Source organism: Motacilla alba, chromosome 4, assembly GCF_015832195.1.
Source record: "Motacilla alba alba isolate MOTALB_02 chromosome 4, Motacilla_alba_V1.0_pri, whole genome shotgun sequence".
Classification (NCBI taxonomy): domain Eukaryota; kingdom Metazoa; phylum Chordata; class Aves; order Passeriformes; family Motacillidae; genus Motacilla; species Motacilla alba.
The window spans coordinates 56,134,197-56,155,607 of NC_052019.1; the positions used below are offsets into that span (position 1 = coordinate 56,134,197).

Here is a 21,411-nt window from a genome sequence, read left to right on the forward strand (position 1 = left end):
ACTAAAATGTGGAGCAGTAAAGGGATATTTACGTCTCTGGAGAATTGGAGACATGATAAGAAATTGCTTTTGGTTTTTTTGTTCTTCTGCAGTTTGTAAGGTTTTGCTTAAAAAGATATTACTGGCATAATTAATCTTTTCGAGCAGAGCTCAGAAACTCTCCCTTGTAACTGGTATGCAGCTATTTCTCAATACTCCTCTCCTCCCGTATGCTGTTTTGGAAAAATCATCCTAATCTGAAGGCAGGGAATATACTGGCAGTTTAGAAGTGCTTTGGTGACATGCTTCTCTTTTCCCTGTCCCCACAGCCCTGGGCAGAACAAGCTGTTCTAGGAAAAGTTGTTTTCCTGATGTCAGTAAACCTGTGGCTCTGCTGAGAACAGACTGTCAGTCTAGAGACCTATTTCTTCTTAGCTTTACTAAAATAACACATGCTAACAGAAAGAGAGCCTGGTCTGTCCCTCTGTGCTGCAGAGCAGGGAGCTCTGCTTGAATTTTCAGAAGACTCCCTTAGAATTGCCACTACCTGGAAGCTGCCATGTGTGTCTGCCTGTCCCTGCAGGCCTTTTTTACTGCGAAAAGTGCTGGCACAGCTGAAAGGCAGCAAATATGCTGCAGAGGTGAGATAACTGTGTTGGCCCAAGTGTGAGCTCTGTGATACTGGTGAAGAAGGCTGCTTTTTCTGGCATGTGGCTTCTGGGAGGGTGGCCATGGGATGGTGGGTGCAAGCTGTGTTGGCCAAAGAGCTCTTTTGGACCACTGTGTCTCTCTTCTTTGCTGAGACCCTACAGTTCCCTTGCAGCAGAGTGGTCAGCTTTATCCAGCAGTTAACTTTTAATTGGTGGTCATTAGTTTGATTCTTGAGTTTCTGATTTAATGCATGATGTTCTGTAACTTACATTCTGGAAGCAAGATGAACAAGTGCCTTAATATTTAAAGGGAATGTGATCACTTTGCCGAGGTTTTGGAACACTGTAGGTGATCTTTATCTGTTTGCAAACCCCTATCCATTTTACATGGACTGGCTTCAGCAAACTAATAGGCTCTCTTTGCTTAGCTGGGTTTGTGGTCCTCTGTATAGAGAATGCCTGGTTCTGTGTAATGCACTACAGGGGTAAAAAACTATTAGTCCTAGAGCATAAGAAAATTCTCTGTAACCACCCATATTGGGGAGAGAGAATAATAGGTAAAATCATGTGCTGTTCTTTGAGAAGGTCTAATCTGCTTTTAGAAACACTGTAATAATGAGATCTATTAGTCGGAGACCTGGGGTACTTCTACCATTGCAGAAGTTGACTTGTAGGATGAGGAATTGAGAACAATAGACTAAATGACTTCCTAAATTGGCTGGAAAAATTCAGTAACTCAGTGTTTTACATATGAAAAAAGGCTTGGTCATTTAGTGAATTAAGTGACACAAAGCTTTCCCTTGCAGCTCTCTCTTTATTTGTAATAAAAATGAAGAGTTTAGCCAAGGATGGGAGAAGAAAAAACATTAGCAGCTTCAGTCTGGAATTTCCCTCTGAAGATGCCTTTAACTATTTGCTGTTGTTCCCTCCTCCTTCCAAACCAGTTCCAAACTCTTAGTGGGCAGGTGGGATGACTTCAGCCTTGGTTTTGGTTCCAAGTGAGCCAGCCCCAAAGTGGAGTTTCTGTACCTACCTGAGCATGTCACTGATGAGTATCGCTGTTGTTTGGTGCCGTGGTGCACTGACAGTGCAGCTCTGCACAAGTAGGACCACAGTGGAGTAAAACAGATGGGTGAAATTGCCAGTCTGCAGAAATTGATAACATTAAAACTTGGCTCCCAAGCTGCTTCTTCCATTACTTAAACATGTGAATTGGTCTGGTTCTTAATGATTTGGAAAGGGTGTTTTCTTTCCAAGTCAGTTAAGTAAACTTGATGAACTGACAGTAAATAGGTTTCTTTCATTACACATCCCTTTTTCCTGCGTGTTTGGAGGGACAGACAGAATTTTTGTGCAGGGAAACTATTGTTGTTTCTTCCTCTTGCAATATAGACAGCTGATGTAGTATAGCACTGTGTTTCACAGCCAGAACCTCCTTTCTGTAATTCTTGAATAAATGAAAGCAGTTTGTAATTATTGCACAATCTGGTAATTGCTACCAAAACCTTCTTGGGATCTGTGTTTGGCAACTGGTGTGTGTTGATGTTGTTTTGCTATTTGAACAACTTGTGAGAATTTATTGTGAAAACTGAGGAGCTGTGCATATTAAACAAACCCCACCAAAACACCCCAAATCAAGATGATAACCATACACACACACAACCCCCCATCCTGTAACGCTTATAAAGCCAGATGCAGTCTGGGTTGATTTTTAAATCTAATGAATGTTTAGTTGACATTCTGTCCTTTAGGCTGAAAATTGGCCAAATATAGTGGTTTCAGTTCTTAGCTAGAACTGACTTTGGTGTCTGTGCTGTACTTAGTTACAAAGAGACACGTACGGAGCTCACGGTGTCTCAGCCCAGGGTCCTGTGTTCAGTACTGTTTCCACTCAGCTCTCTGAACAGTGCTTATTCCTGTAACTTTTCTGATTTGGCCATCATTTGTGCCAGTAGAAGTAGGAGAAAAGGTCCTATTTTCAACTATAGCAGGAGAAAACATCAAAATCCTGTTTGAAAATATCCCCCTGTCCTCATGAAAAAGTCTGATAGAAATGCCATATAAAAGAAGGTATTGTGAAGAAAACTCTCTTCTCTGTCCCAACCTCATCTTCTGGGCAATTTCTTCTTCACTTCCCTGTTCGTTTGTTCATCGATTAAATATCAAGTTAATGGTTTCCTTTTGTAAAAATTGCTTCCTTGAAAATGGGCCATCTCCTCCCTCGCAGCCTAATGATGGAAAAGTACAGATGATATTGATATAAGCTGTGTTTACTTTAATGTAACAACTTGAAAGGCTGTTTGTGTACAGTAATCTGCCAAGTGAATTATGGTTTGGTTTTACTTGTTCAATATTTCTTTCTTTCCCCTAGAGAGGGGGAGGTCTGAACAACCAGTAGCAGTTGCTGAGGTTAATAAGATGCATTTAAAAAGTCTTTAATTAAGCCATGCAGTTTTCTTAGAAGGCCCTTGAACTATTCTTTCACCCCTTCCTCTTCTGTTTCACGTGGGTGAGTGTAAATAAGATGGGAGTGCAAGGGAGGTGCAGGCACTGACTAGATACAGATCTAGGATCCTGCTTACACACAGCAGAGTCTCAGTGGAAAGTAGGAAACCAGAGGAGGATTGAAATGGTTTGTGTGAGTTCAGCTGGCCAAGGGTGTGCTGAAAGCTGAGGCAGTGGTGAGAACTGATGTGCCAGGGCTCAGCAGGGTGATCACACAAGGTGTTGTTACAGCTGCTGCTCCAAATTTTATTGGTTCCTCTGGGGTTTTCTATGCTGTCTTCATTTGGGGCCAAATTGTAGCCTTCAGCTTGTGCACTGGGTTCCCGCTGGTCTAGCCCTTCCATATCTTTTGAGAGAATTAAACTGTGTATTATAAGGCAATGTTGTACTTCAGCGAAAAGAGGAATTTATGCTAGTATCTAATTTTCTAGTTTCCTTTGGCTTTTAAGTTTTCAAGTCCACTTCAAAAGGGTGTTCCTGGTAAAGAGCTCTGCTTGAGCTTGTGCTCAAAAAGAATTCTTGACCTGGAGCTTTTACACAGAGAATGGGTTTTGCATGTGTATAAGCAAGTGCTCAAAATGGATTCCTGATTCACGGTTTGAAACGGAGGAGTGACAGAAAAAGAGATGTAGAAAAGGGAGGGATATTAACCTTACAATTTCCTGTGCTCTTTCTCTGTTGTATGCATTACTACAAGCACCACATTTCTAAGCAGGGCTGTTAAGTGAAAAAATGAGGAGTTAAGGCACAATTTGCTAGTTGGGAAGGATTCTGAGAGCTTTTCTGAGGATTAATGGACGTTTCAAGAAGAATAGAAAAATGTGTAAATAGTGAGACTCTTTCCTTACTCCCTTTTTTCAAGTGGCTTCCCGAAATACTTACGGCAAGTTTTGCTCTGCAGAATTTTACTCTTTTTTCAGCCCGTGTTTAGTCACTGTGGTAACCAAGAAATTGGGCAAGATGGAGAAGTTACTGAATGTATTAAAAAGTGTGTGTGGAGAATGTTATCCTGTGGTTCCAAATTACTATGATCAACTTGCGTTTTCTTGAAAATACCTAACTTTCTACAGATGGCTTGGCTGGATGTTACCTGGGTTATGTGAGGTGTCAGCTGCTGTTGGGGATATTACTCATTCTGTTTGTGGATGTTGCATTAATGAATTTCGGGGCCAGCGAGAGAGTACAGAGAGATGAAGCAATCCTGAGTCAGCGCATCCCTGTCATGATGCGGGAAGCTGGCTGCTTGGACACGGCTTGTTCAAGGGGCTTTCTGTGCTTGCCACTGAGTGTAGCTCTGGACAGACAGACAGGTGAGGAAAAGTCCAGCAGCCTGCATGCAAGAATGTAAAATCTTTTCCAGAAGCTCGGTACAGTGGTTCCTGTAGGGCATCTGCTCTGTCCCTCGGTGAGCAGAGCAGAGACCTCCTGCCTCATCCTGAGGGCAGGGAGTGACTGTTGTTGGGAACATGCGTGGGAGGGCAGGGATGAGGAACCCCGGGGAGAGGCAGTGCTGATTCATTCTCCTTCCAAGTGTGTTGCCACCATGGTGTTGAGGACAGGAACTCATGGGCTGCTGCCATGAAAATACTCGTAAGGGCAGAGGCTTGGAAGGGCGTTACAGGAGAAGGTGGTGTATTCCCTGGAAGGTGCCCTGAGTCACCACTGAGTGGACAGAATGCTGGATGTGCCTGGTGAAACTCCTCGGGTGTATTTCTGAGGCAATTTGGTGTGATTTTCCAGCCTTGGTCGCAAGCTTGGTGTGAAATCACCACAGTCATTGCCTGGGCAGATGTGACTTCCTTTGGCTGTCAGGTTTTGCTCCTTGAAGAGGTGGTCAGTTTTTATGGAAGTAGAACTTCCTTGACAATTTTTGCTCTGCTCCTAGAGGTACAAGAAATGATGCTGTGTTTACAGAGGAGTGCAGCCACTCGCAGGTGTCTGGCCAGGGCTCTTCCCCAGTTCCACCCAATCTCTTGGCAGCAGTCACTCCCCCGATTGCTTATGCCACACTGGCCCATATGCAGTCGTGCTGCCCGTCCTGTCCCTGGTTTTGGGATCCTGCCTAAGAGGAGGGTCTCTGTGGACCCATGAGCACCTCCTGCCCATCCTGGGCTGCTTCACCGGGCTCTGCCTGACAGACATCAGCTCATGAGGCTCCTGCTGTTGCATGAAGTTGTTTGCTCAATTGTTTAACAAAGTGCTTTTAATGGAAACATAAAACCGGATAGAAATACAAAGGCTAATGGAATAATCTCTTAATTGCAGTGCTGTAAATGACTATTCAGCACATGATTACTGTACTTCCAGGGGGAACAACAAGGAGGAAAGAATATTGAATGAAAGACACTAAACACTTCAGCTGCTAAGAATGATGATTTATTGCCAATCTGAGCATCGGGCTAAGCAGGGCAAATAAACTGACAATAGTAAGTGCTTTTGGAGGTAGAAATTGCCTCATTCAGGGTATTCACTGTGTGCAACATGTAAATTCTACCAGGATAAAAGCACAAAGAGTGATTAATTAATAGTGGTGAGATACTCATGCATGGTGTCATTAGGCAACCCAGAAAAAGTATTAATCAGCACATTGCCCAATTATTGGCAGATAACTCCTGGTATGTAGTAGTTTGCTACTTCAGCTAGAAAATACATTGTCCCTCTGCCTCCCTGTAAAAATCATGGGGTTGCTGTGTTACGTGGTTCCCAAAAAATACCTCATGTTTTTAGGCAGCCGAGGAGATGTGCTCAGAGGCACATTGACATTATCATGTCAATGATAATGCCTTTCAAGATACATTAGTCCTTAGAGAAACTGTGTCCATCCTTCAGATATCTCACCTAGGTTAGGCAGCAGCAGGTGAAACAACTATTAGCTGGGTATTGAGCTGGCTGTTGATTTGGTGTACAGCTGTGTGCTTTCCAGAATAGGGCATGGGTTAGCAGGGAACGCGTTCTTCAGGAGCACTCAGGTGCTGCTCAGGGAGGCGAGGTAAGTGCTTTGGAATTGACCTTGCTGGTTCCCAGCAGCACTCCCCTATCCCAAGATTCCTGGATTCTCAGTGCTGCCTTGGGCAAGGATGCCTGACTTCACCTGCCTGCAGAAGCCGCCGTGCTGCTCGAGCCTTTCTTGGCACGTCGGGGACACGCCCGGTGCCTGCTGGGCTCTGCCAGGCGCACACAGATGCAGACCCAGCACCAGGCTTGCAGCAGGCAGCTCAGTTATTTCCAGTGTTTGTAGTGGCCTCGGCACTGCCAAAGCCGTGCCGCTGTCCCGTGGGAACAGGAGCTGGCTGTTGCTTTTGGTGCGAGCCAGAGGGTGATGTTCCCACTGCCTGCACGCAAGTGTGGCTAATGATGGTGAAGCTGAGCGCTTGCCGGTTTCTCAGCCTGCTTCCAGTACCAAAGGAAAATAGGTGCTTTTTAAACAGAGGTGCAGATGATGTGGTGAAAAAGTGGCTTGTGTTCGTTTTGGTTTGGATTTTTTTTATTGCTGTTGTTTTGGTTTGGTTTTTTGTTTTTTTAATTGAAAAAAACAGAAATATGTTGAAGAATTGTAGAATTGTACAGAATTGAAGTGGCAAAGTATTTGTATCCAGTTTATTATTATTCTTTAAAGGGATAGCTTTTTGTAGTTGCTAAAAGTAACAGCTTATGTAAACGTTCTTAAAAAGCAGGAAAAAGGAAAGATAAGAGACTTCAGAGTGTATTTTGGAGGGGTATATGCTTTGCAGTGTGCATTAGGCATGCATCAGTACCTGCCTAATGCACCCTGTCATGGATTATTGCTCTTGCTTAGATTGAACACTTGCCAAGTTCTTTCAGAATGACAATGAGCTGCTTTGTTCAGGCTGATGATTCGATTGCAGTTTGAAACTCCAGCAGAGAGAGGTAGTCGGCTACAGAGCATGTGCACCTCTTAATAAAATGGAAAAACAACAAAAAAAAGGCATAGGAAAGTTAGCAGGCCCTTCTGTGTATAGATGAAAAAAATTAGAAAATACTTCTGGAATAATTAGAATCTGGCAGAGAATGCAGGAAAGGATTTTAAATAGGCTTTTCAGCATATAAACAGATCTTTTCAGCAAACATTGCTAATCTCGTTGTGCTTCTACGTAGTCCTTGCTATGCAGATAAGACTTGTCCAACCTGTTACTTGGTACATTCTGTTATGTAAGTGAAAAACTCAAAAGGGTAGGAAACCTTTCTTTCATGCATGATTCCTATGAAAGTATGAAAGAATTCATCACTTTCATATTTTTTAACTTCTCTTAATCTCAATTTAGTTGCAGTACTATCCTGTTCTTAGCATGTTAGATTTGATTTACTCAGTTGTTTGGGAAGGATTTACAGTAAGAATGCTTCACAAGAAGTTGCTCTTGTGTTTAATAGGTTGCAGAGAATTAAAGATTCAGGAGACAGAGTTGCACATATCCATATTTCTGAGACAGTTTCAAATGCTCGTATTTGCAGGTTTTACTTTTGATATGCCTCATAGCAAATTAAACCACTGATAGCATTTGATGTGGAGTTAATTCTTTGAACAGCTTCAGGTTTGCAGTCGGGAAAGGAGCAAGTTCTCAGGCTGATGTTACATTTTACATGCTGGGCTTTGAGCTGCATTGAGCTGTCAGCTCCAGGAGCCTGTGTTGGCTCTCAGCTGGGATGGTCACAGAGGGAAGAAGTGAGGACCCTTTGGACTGTGCGGGAAATCTGAGGTGAAAGGCTCTTGGGCTCTGCAGAAGTCTCACTGCCGGCCCTTTCAAGCTACCTGACAGCATTTACAACAAGCTGGCTGAAGTCAGGTCTTTGAGAAGTGGGGGTTTGGAGCTGGCTGAAGGGAGTCAAGCCAAGCTGAGCTGTGTGTGAAGTGAGAATGTGGCAATATGTGTATGTTGTGGCACCTGTGGACCACATGGCAGAGTGACTGGTGGAATAGGAGCTGCTTGTCAGAGCATGGACAAGGCCAGCTGATAGCAGGCTCCTGGGGAAAAAAACACTGATATATTCACTTGGCCAGATGTGCAGGGATGGTAGCTGTGTGAGGAGAAGTGTTGTGCGAGGAGGGATTTAAAATGCACAACCATGAAGAAGCTGCTCACTAAATATTTCGGGTTTTCTTCTACCAACTGTGTATCTTGTTGAAATTCTTTTTTTACTGTGGTGGAGAACAGTAATGTTGGGGTTTTTTTTAGCAGCATTAAGGAAATTCTATAAAATCAATGAACAAAAGGCATGTCCACTTGAAAAATTTTAATGTAGTCCTAAAATAGAAAATTTACTGCATTTGACTTCCTGTGCATGCAGTAAGCATTTCGGTATCCTCTCAAAGAACTAAGTTAGTAAAATAGATTGTAAGACTTGAATCTTTGATTTAACTTGAAAAATTATTTGACATGGAAAATTAAACGTTAGTTTTCTGAAATTTACCAGCTGATATCACCTGGATTGTTATTTTTCTTTTTTTACATTGCTGTAATTTGCTTTTTATCTTAAGGCCTTTTAGCTGAGAGTTCTTTCAAAGCTTTATCATTTTTATGAGGATACTGGAGAAACTGTAAGTGGGTTGGAGGGGACCATTGGGCTTTGCTTGACTGTGTACTTTTATGCTGCATGAGGAATGAAATATTTGGATATCGGGTGGGAAGAAACAGTAGGTCTAAGCAAGCGTGGCTTAATTTCCTATAACCACTAAGGTGGAAATGAGTGTGAACCAAAATGTTGCAATTGTGTGAAAAATTAATTTAAATACATCTGGGAAATTAATATGAAAGGTAAAAATGCTTTTTCTTGATCCCTTAATTATTTGGTTCCTTTTTAGATAGTACTAGTTTGCAACAGCCTTTTTACCTAATCTCTCATGGTTTGCCAGTAAAGAACATTGTATTAGAGCAAACTTTAAAGAAACAGAAACCTGTTTTCATTTTTACATTCTGCTTTTTGTGCATTACTGCTGCAAATGCACAGTTCTCTTGCTGCCTTTAAACATATTGATTTTACTGAACAACAGGAACAGCAAAAGAGGTATTTCAAGGCAAAAGCAAATGAGCAGGTGGGATAGCTTTTATCTAAGGTAGAATGTGGATTGTACCCTATGCATTTTCCCAGGCAAGCCTACAACAGTTCATCCCAGGTGCTGGATTTCTGCCATTGAGATGAGGAATTCAGAGGCAGATGGGTACAGTGGGAGATTTCATGCACCACTTCACTGAAGAAAGCCTTCAGACTGCTCGGGCAGCAGCTGATAACCACTTCTGACTATACAAGTACGCCTTGTCAGCGTTAGAGACACTGATATTTTGCTACTGGTGGGTGAGTTAATAAAATATCACCTTCCTGCCTCTGTTTCCACTGGGGAACACCTTCTCCCCGTGCTGGGCAGTTTTGCGCACATGTACATGCTCTGAAAGGATTGCTGCTCATCCTGTGGTGGTTACCCTGCTCCTGCACTCATGCAGCTGATTTAAAGAGCCCTGCCAGAAAGATTTGGCTTAGACATAACAGCTGAAGCCGGGCACTGAAGTGCAGAGTGTTGGAGGATCTGTCTAGGCTTAACAAAACTTGAGATTTGGCACTCTTCCACCGATTTTACTTCACTCACATAATTTTCCTGAGCTGGGGTTTGTAAGACAATGAGTTAAATTTGTTTACATGTCTCAGGCTGACTTAAACAATCAGGAGAAATGCATGATGCTTTTTATTTAAGTGACATGTAGATAATCAAGAGGAGAAAACAATGTGGGATGGAGTAATGCTGCAGGGCAGTCCATTCCCAAGTAGTGAGAGGTGTTCCAGGTGCTGTTAGTCCTGGCTGAGAGCAGAACGTGTCAAGCTGAGTCTCTAATGGGTCTACTCACCTTAATTTTTCTTGCTACCTGAACACTGACTGAATCCAAATTGCCGCCGTACTGCTCTGACATGGCCACGTGTGAGTTCAAGTCTACGTGGTCAGTTCACGGCAGTATCCAAGTGCTTTACCTCCGTTTTCATGACAGGGAAAATCCAGCTCGCAGCAAGCTCCAGGTGCTGCAGAGGCGAGGAAGGTGCCGCTGGAAAAGTTGCTGCAACAGCGGCTGGGGCACAGGGCTGGTGACCCTGCTGTGCCAGCATCCCTGCGCTTGCCCTGTGGCGAGTCGGGAATAATGCCAGGTTGCATTTTGTGGATGAGAGACTCCGTGACTGCAGCTGACTTTTAAATCCATAAAACCGGGAAAAGGTCACTTCTGAGAAAATCGTGGGTGAGTCAAAGTCCCCTCTCGGCTGGAGCAGGATCTGCTCAGCAGGGAATGCCGATTCTCCATGGAAGCGGATTCTCAGACAAAGGCAGGATGTAGCACGCTGTCAGAGGGATCTGGGTGTACCAGCTGAGCCTGACCAGATTGGCCCTGGGTCCTCTGTGCGAGGAGGAGGCACTTGGGGCTGTGTGAAAATGTTTGCTCAGCTGTGCAACAGAGCAGCGCAGATGAGTTAGAGGCAAACTGATGCTTCTCATTTTGATACAGAGAGTGAATTTTAGAATAACTTATTTTTCACTGTCACCTCTGCAAAATAAACCCATTGGGGCAGCTGTTTTATCTGTATCCTGACAAAGACAACTTTTTGATCCTTGCTGATGAGCTGAGAAGAGACATAGATGGGCTCCTCTTGCCTGCAAATGCTGCATGGAAGGTCAGTCTTGCTGGGTCACCGCAATCAAGGCTGCATGGTGTGCAGCTATGAGAGGGCTCTTGAAATCTGGGGAACTCGTCCTGGGGTCCCATCCGAGGCTGCGATGCTAGAGCTGCTCCATCAGCGGCGGCCAAGGCGCCAGCAGCTTAGATTCTTTCTTGCATACCCGATCACCGAAATAGCACCGGAGTTGCAGATCTTTACTTACCTACCCACAAAGACACGCATGCCTTCAGGGCTGAATGGCAGTCAGGCCACTCACGTGGCTTGAGGAAATCCTGGGATGTGCGCCTGAGCCTGCCGCGTACGGAACGCCTTGCAGAAGCGAAGTGGTCAGGATTTTTCATTGCACGTACCCGGTGATTTAAATTTTTCACATTTCCTGCTTTGCCTGCCACATCCAGAACAAACAAAGCCTTAAATTCATCAACTCCTTGTCTGCTTTCCTTGTAATTACACTTCACACAATCACACCTTCTTAAAAGCCCTTCTAATATATTTGCATTTAAATGGAGAATGACAGCTTTCGTGTTCCCCGTCTAACTTATAATTAACACCTTTTCTGACTGTTCTATTAACGTCACCTACATGGGGAGAGGCTGAAAGCCTGAGTTTCTTTAGAGACTTCATTTCTGCAGCATCACAAGTGCAGATGCTGCCTCTTGGTTTGTTCAGGTCTTCGGCTTTGGCACCATAGTTATGTGCTTTATAATTGTCACATTTTTTCAGATTTCCTAAGTTGCTGTTGTACGTGGCAGTTTATGACTAAATAATAGATTTTAAACATTTCAGGGTGTGAGGGGCAAGTCCAAGTCATAAACTTTTCATTTGTTTGCCTTTCTTGAGAAGGCACAAAAAAGGTTGCTACTGTCAGTTATTTTGACAAATCTGCTTTTTCCTCTTTTGAGACTTCAGTGGTTCATGGACCACAGGTTGAGAAATCTCGGGGTGTGTTTTTAAGTGCATAGCCATTTGCGCTGGGGTTTAAGTTCAGTCTCTGAAGGATCTGTCATGTTTGAAGAACATCTGAGAGTTCCCAGTTCCTGCAGAAGTCGCTGGGCGCTGCAGGGGCTCAGTTCTTAGGAAAAGAGCAGGCTTACTCCTGGGAACTGCTTGATGATCAAAGGCCTATTGATGCTGAAAGGAAGCAAAAGCCTTTTAATGGCTGAGTAATGAATATAATTTTAAACTTGGCAACATTGGGAGGAAACAAATAAGTAAGAATTTGAACCCAAAGATTACCATAGGAGAGGCTGAGTGAGAAGATGATTAATGTTACAAAAGTAGAACTGTTTTTCTTTTTTTTTCTGGCAAAGGCCAACTTAGCTTCTACTTAAGCAAAGTGGCAGCTCCCTTCTGCCTGTTACAACCTCCCAGCCTTCTCTGCTTCTATTTTTTTTGTGTAACCTAGAGGACTTTGTGTTTAAAACATAAAAAGAGGTGTATTCAGGATCATTTTTCCATATGCTTTGAAGGAAAGGTTGCAGCAGTGCTGCATTTTCTTGGAATGCTTTTTTTTGGTTCAAAAATATTTCACAGGAGGTTTCTTACAGTCATTGTAGATAAACAGGTGGCCTGTGAGGCCTTGATCTCTTGTTCAGTGGGTCTGATGCCCCTGTCATATAGTCAGTAAACAGGGCTGGATAGATGTGATGAGTTGAAGGAGCTAGAGGAAGCAAAATCTTGAAAAGCTAATTCCAATTCATATCACTTCAGTGTGAAGATATGTATTTTTGGGAAGCATGTACCAAAGCTGATTGATTGATGATGATGCTGCAGAAAATTATTGACTAACTGTACCATCCGTTGTACTTCTACCCTCTGTTTTTCTCTTACCACTTGTGCATGTTCAAACTGCGTATTTTCTGAGAAATAGTGTTTGATGTGAAACAGAACTTAAAAGATTCGGCAAGTCACAGCTTGTTGATGTCTCCATAAAGGAAAGGAAGCAAAGGTTGGGACAGGGAATTTTTGATGCTGTTTGGTATTAGCTGTAGTGTTGTCCTTCCATCTGCTTGTGTTGCAATCACTGTCAGGCTGTGTAGGTGACATCAGTGTGAGAGCTGAGCACAGCTGTGATGCTCAGGAGCTTTCTGTGCCATGACTTCATCCACGTTTCTTTTCAAGCTGATGGGCTGATGAATGAAACTGCGTATTATCTTTGTAGATGTGATCTTGGCTCTATAAATTGTGATAACTCCTCTGTGGAGATTTTAATAGGAACCGAGCCGGGGTGCTGCAGCAAGGCTGTTGTGATACATCCTTGTGATCTCTGTTTAATTGTTTTCGAGGATGATGTGTCTTACCTTAAGCAAAAATACATTTCTCAATCATGATCAGCAGTTTCTCACATTAAAGAAATAATCAATTTTAATGACAAAACAGCTTCAATAAATTTGTGTTTTCCTGCAGTTTTATTAAAATGAAATGTTGTGTCTCAGGGTTTCAGAGGAAGAGGTTCTGCATGTTAAGAGGGAAGCAAGTGTTTTCTGTGTGTTTGCTTTTTAGCCTTTTTTCACCTCCCTTCCTTGCTCCTGGGTAATTCCTTTTGGGAGCCAGCACTAGATCTTGTAGCAATTAAAGCAGATTTTTATTTTCATTTCATTTTTACTTGGAGGACACACGGGACAGAAGAGGCAGAATGTCTTCCCGCACCAGTCTATTTTTTGAAAATGTTGTCATGGTCTGGATTGTCACATATCAGCATTTGAACCTATGTAGTAAGGGCTGCATGTCACTGAGAGCAGCTTCAGAGCACATGGGTATTTTATGGCTTCTGCTACAGACCCAAGTCTGGATGATGTTGCAGATGAGGGTGTGTGCTTTGCTGAACTTCCTGAACCAAATCCCTTATTATGGGAGCCAGTACAGTGCCTTCACCTTGGGCTGCTTTGAGCCTAGCAGAATTCTACTGTTTCAGTCTGTATCAAAGCACTATTTTGATTTTTTTGGGGGTGATCTGTGCATGTATCCCCTAACTCCCAGGCTCTCATGTGCTTGGTGTGTTGGTGCCAAGCCTTGAGGTCCCATTTCCCAAAGCATTTCTGCAAACCAGTAAGGAAGAGCTTGGGGGTCGCTTTGAGGTTTTTCTTGAGTTCTCATTCTAGGAAAATCTGAGTGTCAAAGCTCTGAGTCTCAAGAGGTTCTTGAAGAGCAGGAGTTGGGGTTCTCCCCGCGGCTTTGGCAGTAGCGGGGCTGGGGCTGTGCGTGAGCAAAGGACGCCTTGCCGGAGCCCGGCAGACGGCGTCTCCATAAGGGTTTCCTTGCTGGCGCCTGGCAGGACATGGAGACCTCCTCTCCTCTTGGCATGGGGCCACGCAGGGCCTGAGCTGACCGTGGTTCTCAGAGGCTTTCTGCCTGGCTTCCTGACACTTGACCTTAGGGAGCTGCTGTGTGAGTTACAGCATAGCCCTGGTTTTCAAAAGGTTTTTACGACATCTATATGATAAAATAGAATTGGAAGGGGTTTTAGCTCTTGTCTGCAGGCAGTTTAAGGTCTGTCGGCAGCTTAGAGAAGGGAAGGCTGCTGCTCTCAACTGCATTATTAAACAAGTAGCTACTTAGTGTTTTTTCCCCTTATCCTTCTGCTTTTGAAACTGTAGCTCCTTCTGTTCAGTGAAGTTGGAGGAAAACTCGGAAGGAAAATTACATTGACCCGATTCAGACAGGGAGGCAGAGGGTGGCTGGTGATCCCGAGCAGCAGGGGGGAGGGGAGTGACCCCTGGCCTGGCTGCAGGGGCAGTTGGCTGTGCATGGCCAGCAGCCCGGGCCACTGTACCCCGTGATGGTGTTGAAGACTGAGCCGTGCCCGGTACTCCCGTAGGTGTGTGAGCACCCGTGTCTGCTGGGAGGTTCCCAAACAGGCGCCTTTGTCTCCTCTTAAAGCTTCGGGAACTGGCACTATGGCAGATCGGCAGTGTCCCTGCCCTTCCCCTCTACCCCCACCTCCACGCTCTTTAGAAAGAATTTATTGCTGGGAAGAGAGCTTGGGGTCAAGGAAGGTTCAGGGAAAGAAAAGACCTTTAGAGGTATTACAGCTGCTGTCTTTGCAGCAAGCAGCACATAAGTTGTTTTACATTCAGTGTCAGGGTACATATAGGAAACATAGCTACTTCTCATCGTAAATATTATTGTTGTGAGAGACTCAAGTGGTTTAGGGTTTTCCTTTTGTTTGAATGTAATCAGAACCTCTGAGCAAAACAACTTGATTACTCTGAGTTTGGGTGCTTGCCAGCCTAGAAATAGAAGGACATCCGTAATCCACATGGATGTAAGCAGAGTGTTTTAGTAAAAAGCAATTTTCTGGGTCATAATATGTGGCCTGCCTTTTTGTGAAACACACATTCACTTAAAAAAATCATTTGGAAGCATACCTTTCTTGATAGTAAATCTAGCCAATATTGCTTCTAGTTTGCCTTATAATTTTTCCTAAGTTTTTGTGTTTTCCAGTTGGTGTTTCCCACACCTGATTGCACAAAGCTTTTCTGGCACACACAGTGCAACTGCCCAACTAACTGATTATAGATAGCAAATTGCTGACATGCAAAATTACATCAGATGTACAGGGGAAATGGTTCTATTATACAGTTTATTACAGAAGGATTGTATGTATTTACTGAAGCAGTGGTCAATGATTCCTGCTTTCTTCTTTTTTCTTTTATGAATGCTTAAAATTGTTTGCAGGAGTAGAGTACGTAGCTATTACTGGACACTTCTGTTTTGCTATATTTGGAAACAGTTTGACTCTAGCAAAGTTGGAAGCTATGCTAAATGTGTACAGTCTAACCTCTGAATATGTTTTTCTGCCTTAGTGGTACAAGTACATCCTTACTGCAGTTCTGTATATAGAAATTTTCCATCTGTCAGCATCCTTTTCCAGAGCTCCCATTGAGTCAGGAAACCCCCTCTGCAGCAGTCAGACCTCTTGGTTAACTGCTACAGCAAAGCCAGTCCTCTGCCTCTCCTCTAGGGATGATTAAACTTTCAGTAGGTGGCTATTGGTGTAGCATTTTGGAAGATGTCACTGATGGGGAGGACAAGGTTCTTCCCTTGCAAGGACACTTGGGAATTTGCAAGTATGAAGAGGAATATAGGAATTGTATGTATACAGTAGACTGTGCAGTAGAGTAGAAATAAGGCAGGAGAGAGATGCTTGCATGCTTTTCCTTCCCCAATGTCTGTAAGATTAGAGCAAGAGATTCCCTTATTTTGCAGTAGGATTTCACAGGCAAGGTGTAGTTTAAAGGATCTGGCTTTCCGTGAAGTCTGTCTGCTGTGCACGTGACACGGGTTTATTGGTGCTTTGGTGTGGGTCTGCTGGAGTTGAGTGCATGCAGATGGGGTTGAGGAGGAACAGGGGGATTCGACCTGGTGTTTTCTGAGTTTCTGAGACATTTCTAAATACTTTGTGTGATTGCTTTAAATGCAACTGCATGGGTTTCCTGGTGAGCAGCTTTCAAGCCTGTTTATTGCCAAGTAGCGTTTCCTTGTTTTTTGTCAAGTAGGCAAAGTTCGTTCTTTGAAAGTGGCAACACCTTCAAAATAATGGATTCTTTTACTCCTGGGTGAAGAGTTGGGGTGGAGTCTGAACAACAAGAATGTTAGTTTTTCACAGTTATTGTTGCAAATGAATTTGCCAGCTGGTGTGCTTGTCACCCCAATGACTGCTCCTCAATTTGTTTCACAATGAAATGGATGGATAGCTTTTTCCTTCCCACTGTTCTTGAAGGATGGTATCAGGAGTAGAAATCACTGAGAAGGATGCATATACCTTGTGTACCACATTACTGTGTTGTGCAGCAAATTCTTGATGTAACTGATTTGTCAGCTGTAACCATCCCATGGATTTCAAAGTTACTTTCATTCTGGATGTGTGCCATTGTCTGAAACCAGGGCTTCCGTACAGAGCAGATACTTGTTGATAACACTGGTCTACTGTGTTAATCATCCTTCCTTTCTCTTCTTCCTAAAGCTTGTGCAATGAGGACAGAAACTTGCTGCGGATTCGAGAGAAAGAGAGACGGAGTCAGGAGGTTCTGGAAGACAAAAAACAGTTCTCTGAGAAAACTCCCCTCTTTGCAGAACCCTACAAGGTAACGGTACGGGGGGTTGGGAGGGGAAGAGAGGAGGAGGGAGGGTTGGGGTGGAAGAGGAGAGCTGTGGCTTTGCTTAGGGTATAGCAGACTTGAACATGATAAATACAAACACAGCATCTTCCCATGTGCTTAATTTCAATTCCTCAGAGTATGTGGTTGAATCTCTGTTGGTTGTGCAAGAGCAGTGTGGACTTTGGGCTGGCCTCCTGTAGTTTGAGGGAGGATGCTCAGGAGTAGCTTGGCTGCCTGGCTGCCTGCAGCTGTGGGTATAACAAATGGATCTGATGTTAGCGCGCCTGGAGGCTGCAGGTGCACCAAGCTTGGCTTCATAGTGGCTCAAGCAGTCCCATCTGCTTTGGAGAGATTTGCAGGAGCGAGATGAGCTTGCCTAACTTCACTCATGGTGATGTGTGGTGATTAAGTTAAGATCCTGAAGAATGTCTCTTCCTGAGCTAGATCTCTTGGGAGGCTTTTGAAATGTTCAGCTCTTTGTTCTTCTGTTGCAGACTAATAAAGGAGATGAGTTGTCAAGCCGAATTCAGAACATGCTGGGCAATTATGAGGAGGTCAAGGAGTTTATGAGCAACAAATCTTGTCAAAACCTTATAGGAATTCCAAAGAGCGTTGTCCCTCAGTTTTCCCCCGGACAGCCTGATCGCCCGTACTTCCCTGAGAAGGCCATCCGTACATTGCCATCTTCATTCCAGCACCTGACCCGCCGTCCACCCGTGGGACCCATGGTTATACCCCCTCGTCCTCCAAGCCACTCCAGTCACTACCAAAAGGCGCAGTCAGGAACAGAACCAGCTTCAGGTTTGCACAGCAAGAGCCGCAGCTTACCCAGCGCTCGCAGCCACGGTCAGGAGCATGGCCGTGGTGGCCGGGACACTCAGGCAGGTTTTCCCCACAGCCACAATGGCAAGCCTGGGAGCGGGGAAGGTCATGCTCATGGCCTGCAGGCCTCCCCTCTGGCGCTTTCCCCGTTCCTGCCGTGTTTGTTGTCTTCTCCCGTGGCACCCCTGTCTCCTCTACATTCCAGCCAGCATGTCAATTCCAGGTCACAGAACAGCAGCAAAAGTCATGGGTCAACCTACAGCCAAACCAAATCATTACAGGACTTAATGACAGGATCACAGGAGAAGGAAAGTCGGGACAGCCCAGCCGTTACCTTGACCAGCACCACTCAGCCTTCCTCTCAGACTTTTCCCCCTTCTTTGACATCAAAAGCCAGTGCAATGCAGCAGAAACCAACTGCCTATGTCAGACCCATGGATGGCCAAGATCAGGCATCATTTGAATCCCTGGAGCTCAAACCTCTCCTGGAGGAATACCATGAAGGACCCAATGAAGATGTCTCGGATTTGAAGGCAAAAGTTAAAGCTGAACTATCCAAGTTGGAAACCCCTTCTGAGCCCAAGGAAGAGACTGATGAAGATCTGTCAGATTTGAAGGCAAAAGCCAAAGCAGAACTATCCAAATTTGAAACCCCTTCTGAGCCCATAGAGGTGAGTGCAATTTTTGGGGATGTCTGTTGAAGCAAGCTAAGTTTGGCTGTGAAAGAACAGGTCATCAAACAGCAGCGACTGCCAGAAGCAGGGATGACTGTGTGTGTTTGGAAGGTGCTTTTTGAGGTTGACCTGGATGTGAGATACCTGTTTGAATAGTCAAAATGTGACACTTCCTGTGATTTTTCTGTTGTTTTCTCAGTGAGGCTACAGCAGGTTTTATGGTTCGAACTTGCCTCTGTGCCCATAATTTTTGTTTTCCTCTATGGCTTGTTGAAAAGAAGGGAGAAATGATATGGTGAGATCAAGTGTTGATGCAGAGTCTCAGGACTCTGAGTGGTGGTGGGTGGAGGCCCCAAATCCTCACTGAATATGGACAGCCAGCAGTGCAGTGGATTCTGTGGTCACCTGAGTTTTATGACTGTGAACAGCACAGATTCTCCTCTGTAAGTTTGTAAAATCTCACTGTAAACCCTCAGGAAAGTATGACTTGATATTGTAAGATTCCTAGTTGTACTACATCTGTTTTTGCTGACCCAAAGCCACCTCTCTGATTTGTCATGTGGGATGGAGGCAGAAAGCAGGTAAAGCAGTGGGAGAGGAGGAGCAACATTGTACATGTGTTGTTCAGCAAATGCAACTCCTTTTCCTGTGCCCTTTGAAGCTCAGTTTCACCTGTGCCAAGGGACCTGCATTGTGACTCTGCCTGCTTCAGGACTTGGCCTCCTGTGAGCTCAAAGGTGCTTGGTCCCCTGGTACATTTTGGAGATTTATTATGCTCATCCTTCAGCCCTGATGTTATTGCTGTGCCCTGTGGGATGTAGGAACCCATGGTCCTAAGGCAGCTGGGCAAGGAGAGCTGTGGAGATGGTTTCAAATTGTATTTTGCTGCTTCTGTAGTGAAAAGAAAGAGTGTGGGTGCAGTCTGTTTTCATGGAAAACGGTGTGGATCATCTGTAAATGGCTGTAGGCAGTATCTTGTAGGAAATGAGAGGAAACTGTCAAAATGACATTGCCGAGTAGTTGTGAAAATACTTTCATGCTGAGAGACTTTATTTGCTACCAAGTAGGTTTGGCATTGCACATCACACCTCAAAACAGGAAGTTCACTGAGGTCCACATCACCTTATTTGCTTAACCAGATTTTACTCCTGGGAGAGAAAGAAAGCAGTGCAGGGCATCACCTTCTACATTATCTTATTGTCCCATCTTTATTATTGTCTTATCTGTTTTCCCATCCCCATGCTTCTTCTGTCATCTCATGTAACTCTGGTTTAATACGCATTTTGATAGGGCAGCATTAGATATGATGCTGCGTGCTGAATGAGACCTTTTTCTCACTTTCTGTTGAGCACGTGAGTCCAAATGTCCATGAAAATTCTACAGTTGCCAGTGCAGAAGTAGCAGTGCTCATGCTCCTTCTGTTTCATCTGTGGCCAAGTAAGAACACAGTAAAAAGGGAATTGAAGATAATAAAAAAATGTTTTTGTACAAGCCAGGACCCTGGTTTTAATTATTTGCTTAGTCCATTTTGAAGCTGGTAGAGGAACCTTTTTTGTGAACATGCTGATTGATCTTGCTTTGCAGTAGGGATCTTTAGGTTGTGGCCCCTGATTGTTTTCTGTGCATCGGCAGGGAGGAATACAGGCATTTTGGATAATGGCTCTGTAAGCTCTAGTGAAAAATACATTACTTTGATTTCTGCTTTTTTTCAGTCTTGTCATTGTCACATTTGCTTACTTCTGTTTGGTCTCAGTGATGAGCATCTCTGATAATAGAGCCCTCCAGGGCTGAAGCCTGGAGGGAGAAGAGAAAGAAACAGTGAGATGGCACCCCTGGATATATGGCCTGTGTGCTGGATGTCCTTTATAAAAGAGGCTGCTTGGGGCTCTGTTGGCTGGAAGGTTTTCCCCCTCTTTAGTTCTTGGTGAAACAGGAGCTGTGGGGAGGCTCCTGCCCTGCAACGACCCTGACAGTGAACAGGTCTAGACTGGCAGAAACTCTGCTGTTCTTCCCTCCTCTTCCCTGAACTGTTTGGCCCCAGTTTACTGAACAGCCACATGCCAAAAACAGTTTTTCCTGTGATCTCCCTTGACATGACTTAGGAAAGCCATTTCCTCAACATGTGTTCTGGTTAATTGAATTTCTAAGGCGTGTTTCACCTGCAGCTGTGAATTCATTATTGACAGCTCCTGTTCATGGGAACACTGAAAAGTTCAGCCTTCCAGGCCAAATAGACACACAGTTTCACTGCAGAGTAAATGAATCCACAGTGGATAACAGTGCAGCGACTCACTTTGCATGCACAGAGACACTGAACGGTTCTTTCCCCTCTTCCCCAAATCAAAGCCTTCACTTTCAAATGTCATCACTGTCCCTTTAAGGCAACCTTCCAAATTTAATGTGAGAAGGCTTAAAAATATAGCACACATGAAGAAGCTTGGATGTATCCCTTCTCTTCATGTGGCAGGTTTTTTCTCTTCTCCAGCACCTAAACAAAGATGCTTTTGAAGCCATTCTCCCTCTTCATGTCTCTAGGAGGGCTGCAACGCCAACAAAGACCCTTGTATTGCCTCCATTGACACAGACTGTGATGTGTGAAAGGGAATCAGTTTGACAGCAGGGGAAGAAGCAGTCAGGCTGTTTTGAGGGAGAGTGTTTATAAATCCTCAAGCATTATTAAGGGCATAGTGTATGGAGGAATGTACAGCCCTTGATGCTCATTGAAGATTTGGCTTTGCTTTCCCAAAAATTTTGGGGGTGTTAGGGCATAGGTCCTACTACCTTGTGTAATGAGGCCTCATCAGACTCTCCTGCCTGTGAACTGGGAAGCAAATAGGGAAGCAGCCAATTTAGAGCCCCTAAGCAACAATGAAGCAGCCCAGATGTGTTAAGTCTTTTTGGTAATGCTGTATTATCCTTTTGTTAAGTTGCTGTCACTGAGCTGTGTTTTCCTCAGTGAACATTTATCAATGTTCACCAATTGAAATGTGGTTGTTATGTAGTAAATAG

At 44.2% G+C, this 21,411-nt stretch overlaps 1 protein-coding gene across 2 annotated transcripts in view; it reads left to right on the top strand.

The window, feature by feature from the left end:
* Nucleotides 1–21,411, top strand: part of AFF1 (AF4/FMR2 family member 1) — a 67,597-nt gene that overhangs the window by 6,169 nt on the left and 40,017 nt on the right. For both annotated transcript variants that reach the window (XM_038134476.1, XM_038134475.1), the window contains 2 exons: nucleotides 16,771–16,891; nucleotides 17,401–18,399. In XM_038134476.1, coding sequence (XP_037990404.1) covers nucleotides 17,440–18,399 — 960 coding nt within the window. In that variant the 5' untranslated portion in view covers nucleotides 16,771–16,891; nucleotides 17,401–17,439. The remainder of the gene's footprint in view (nucleotides 1–16,770; nucleotides 16,892–17,400; nucleotides 18,400–21,411) is intronic.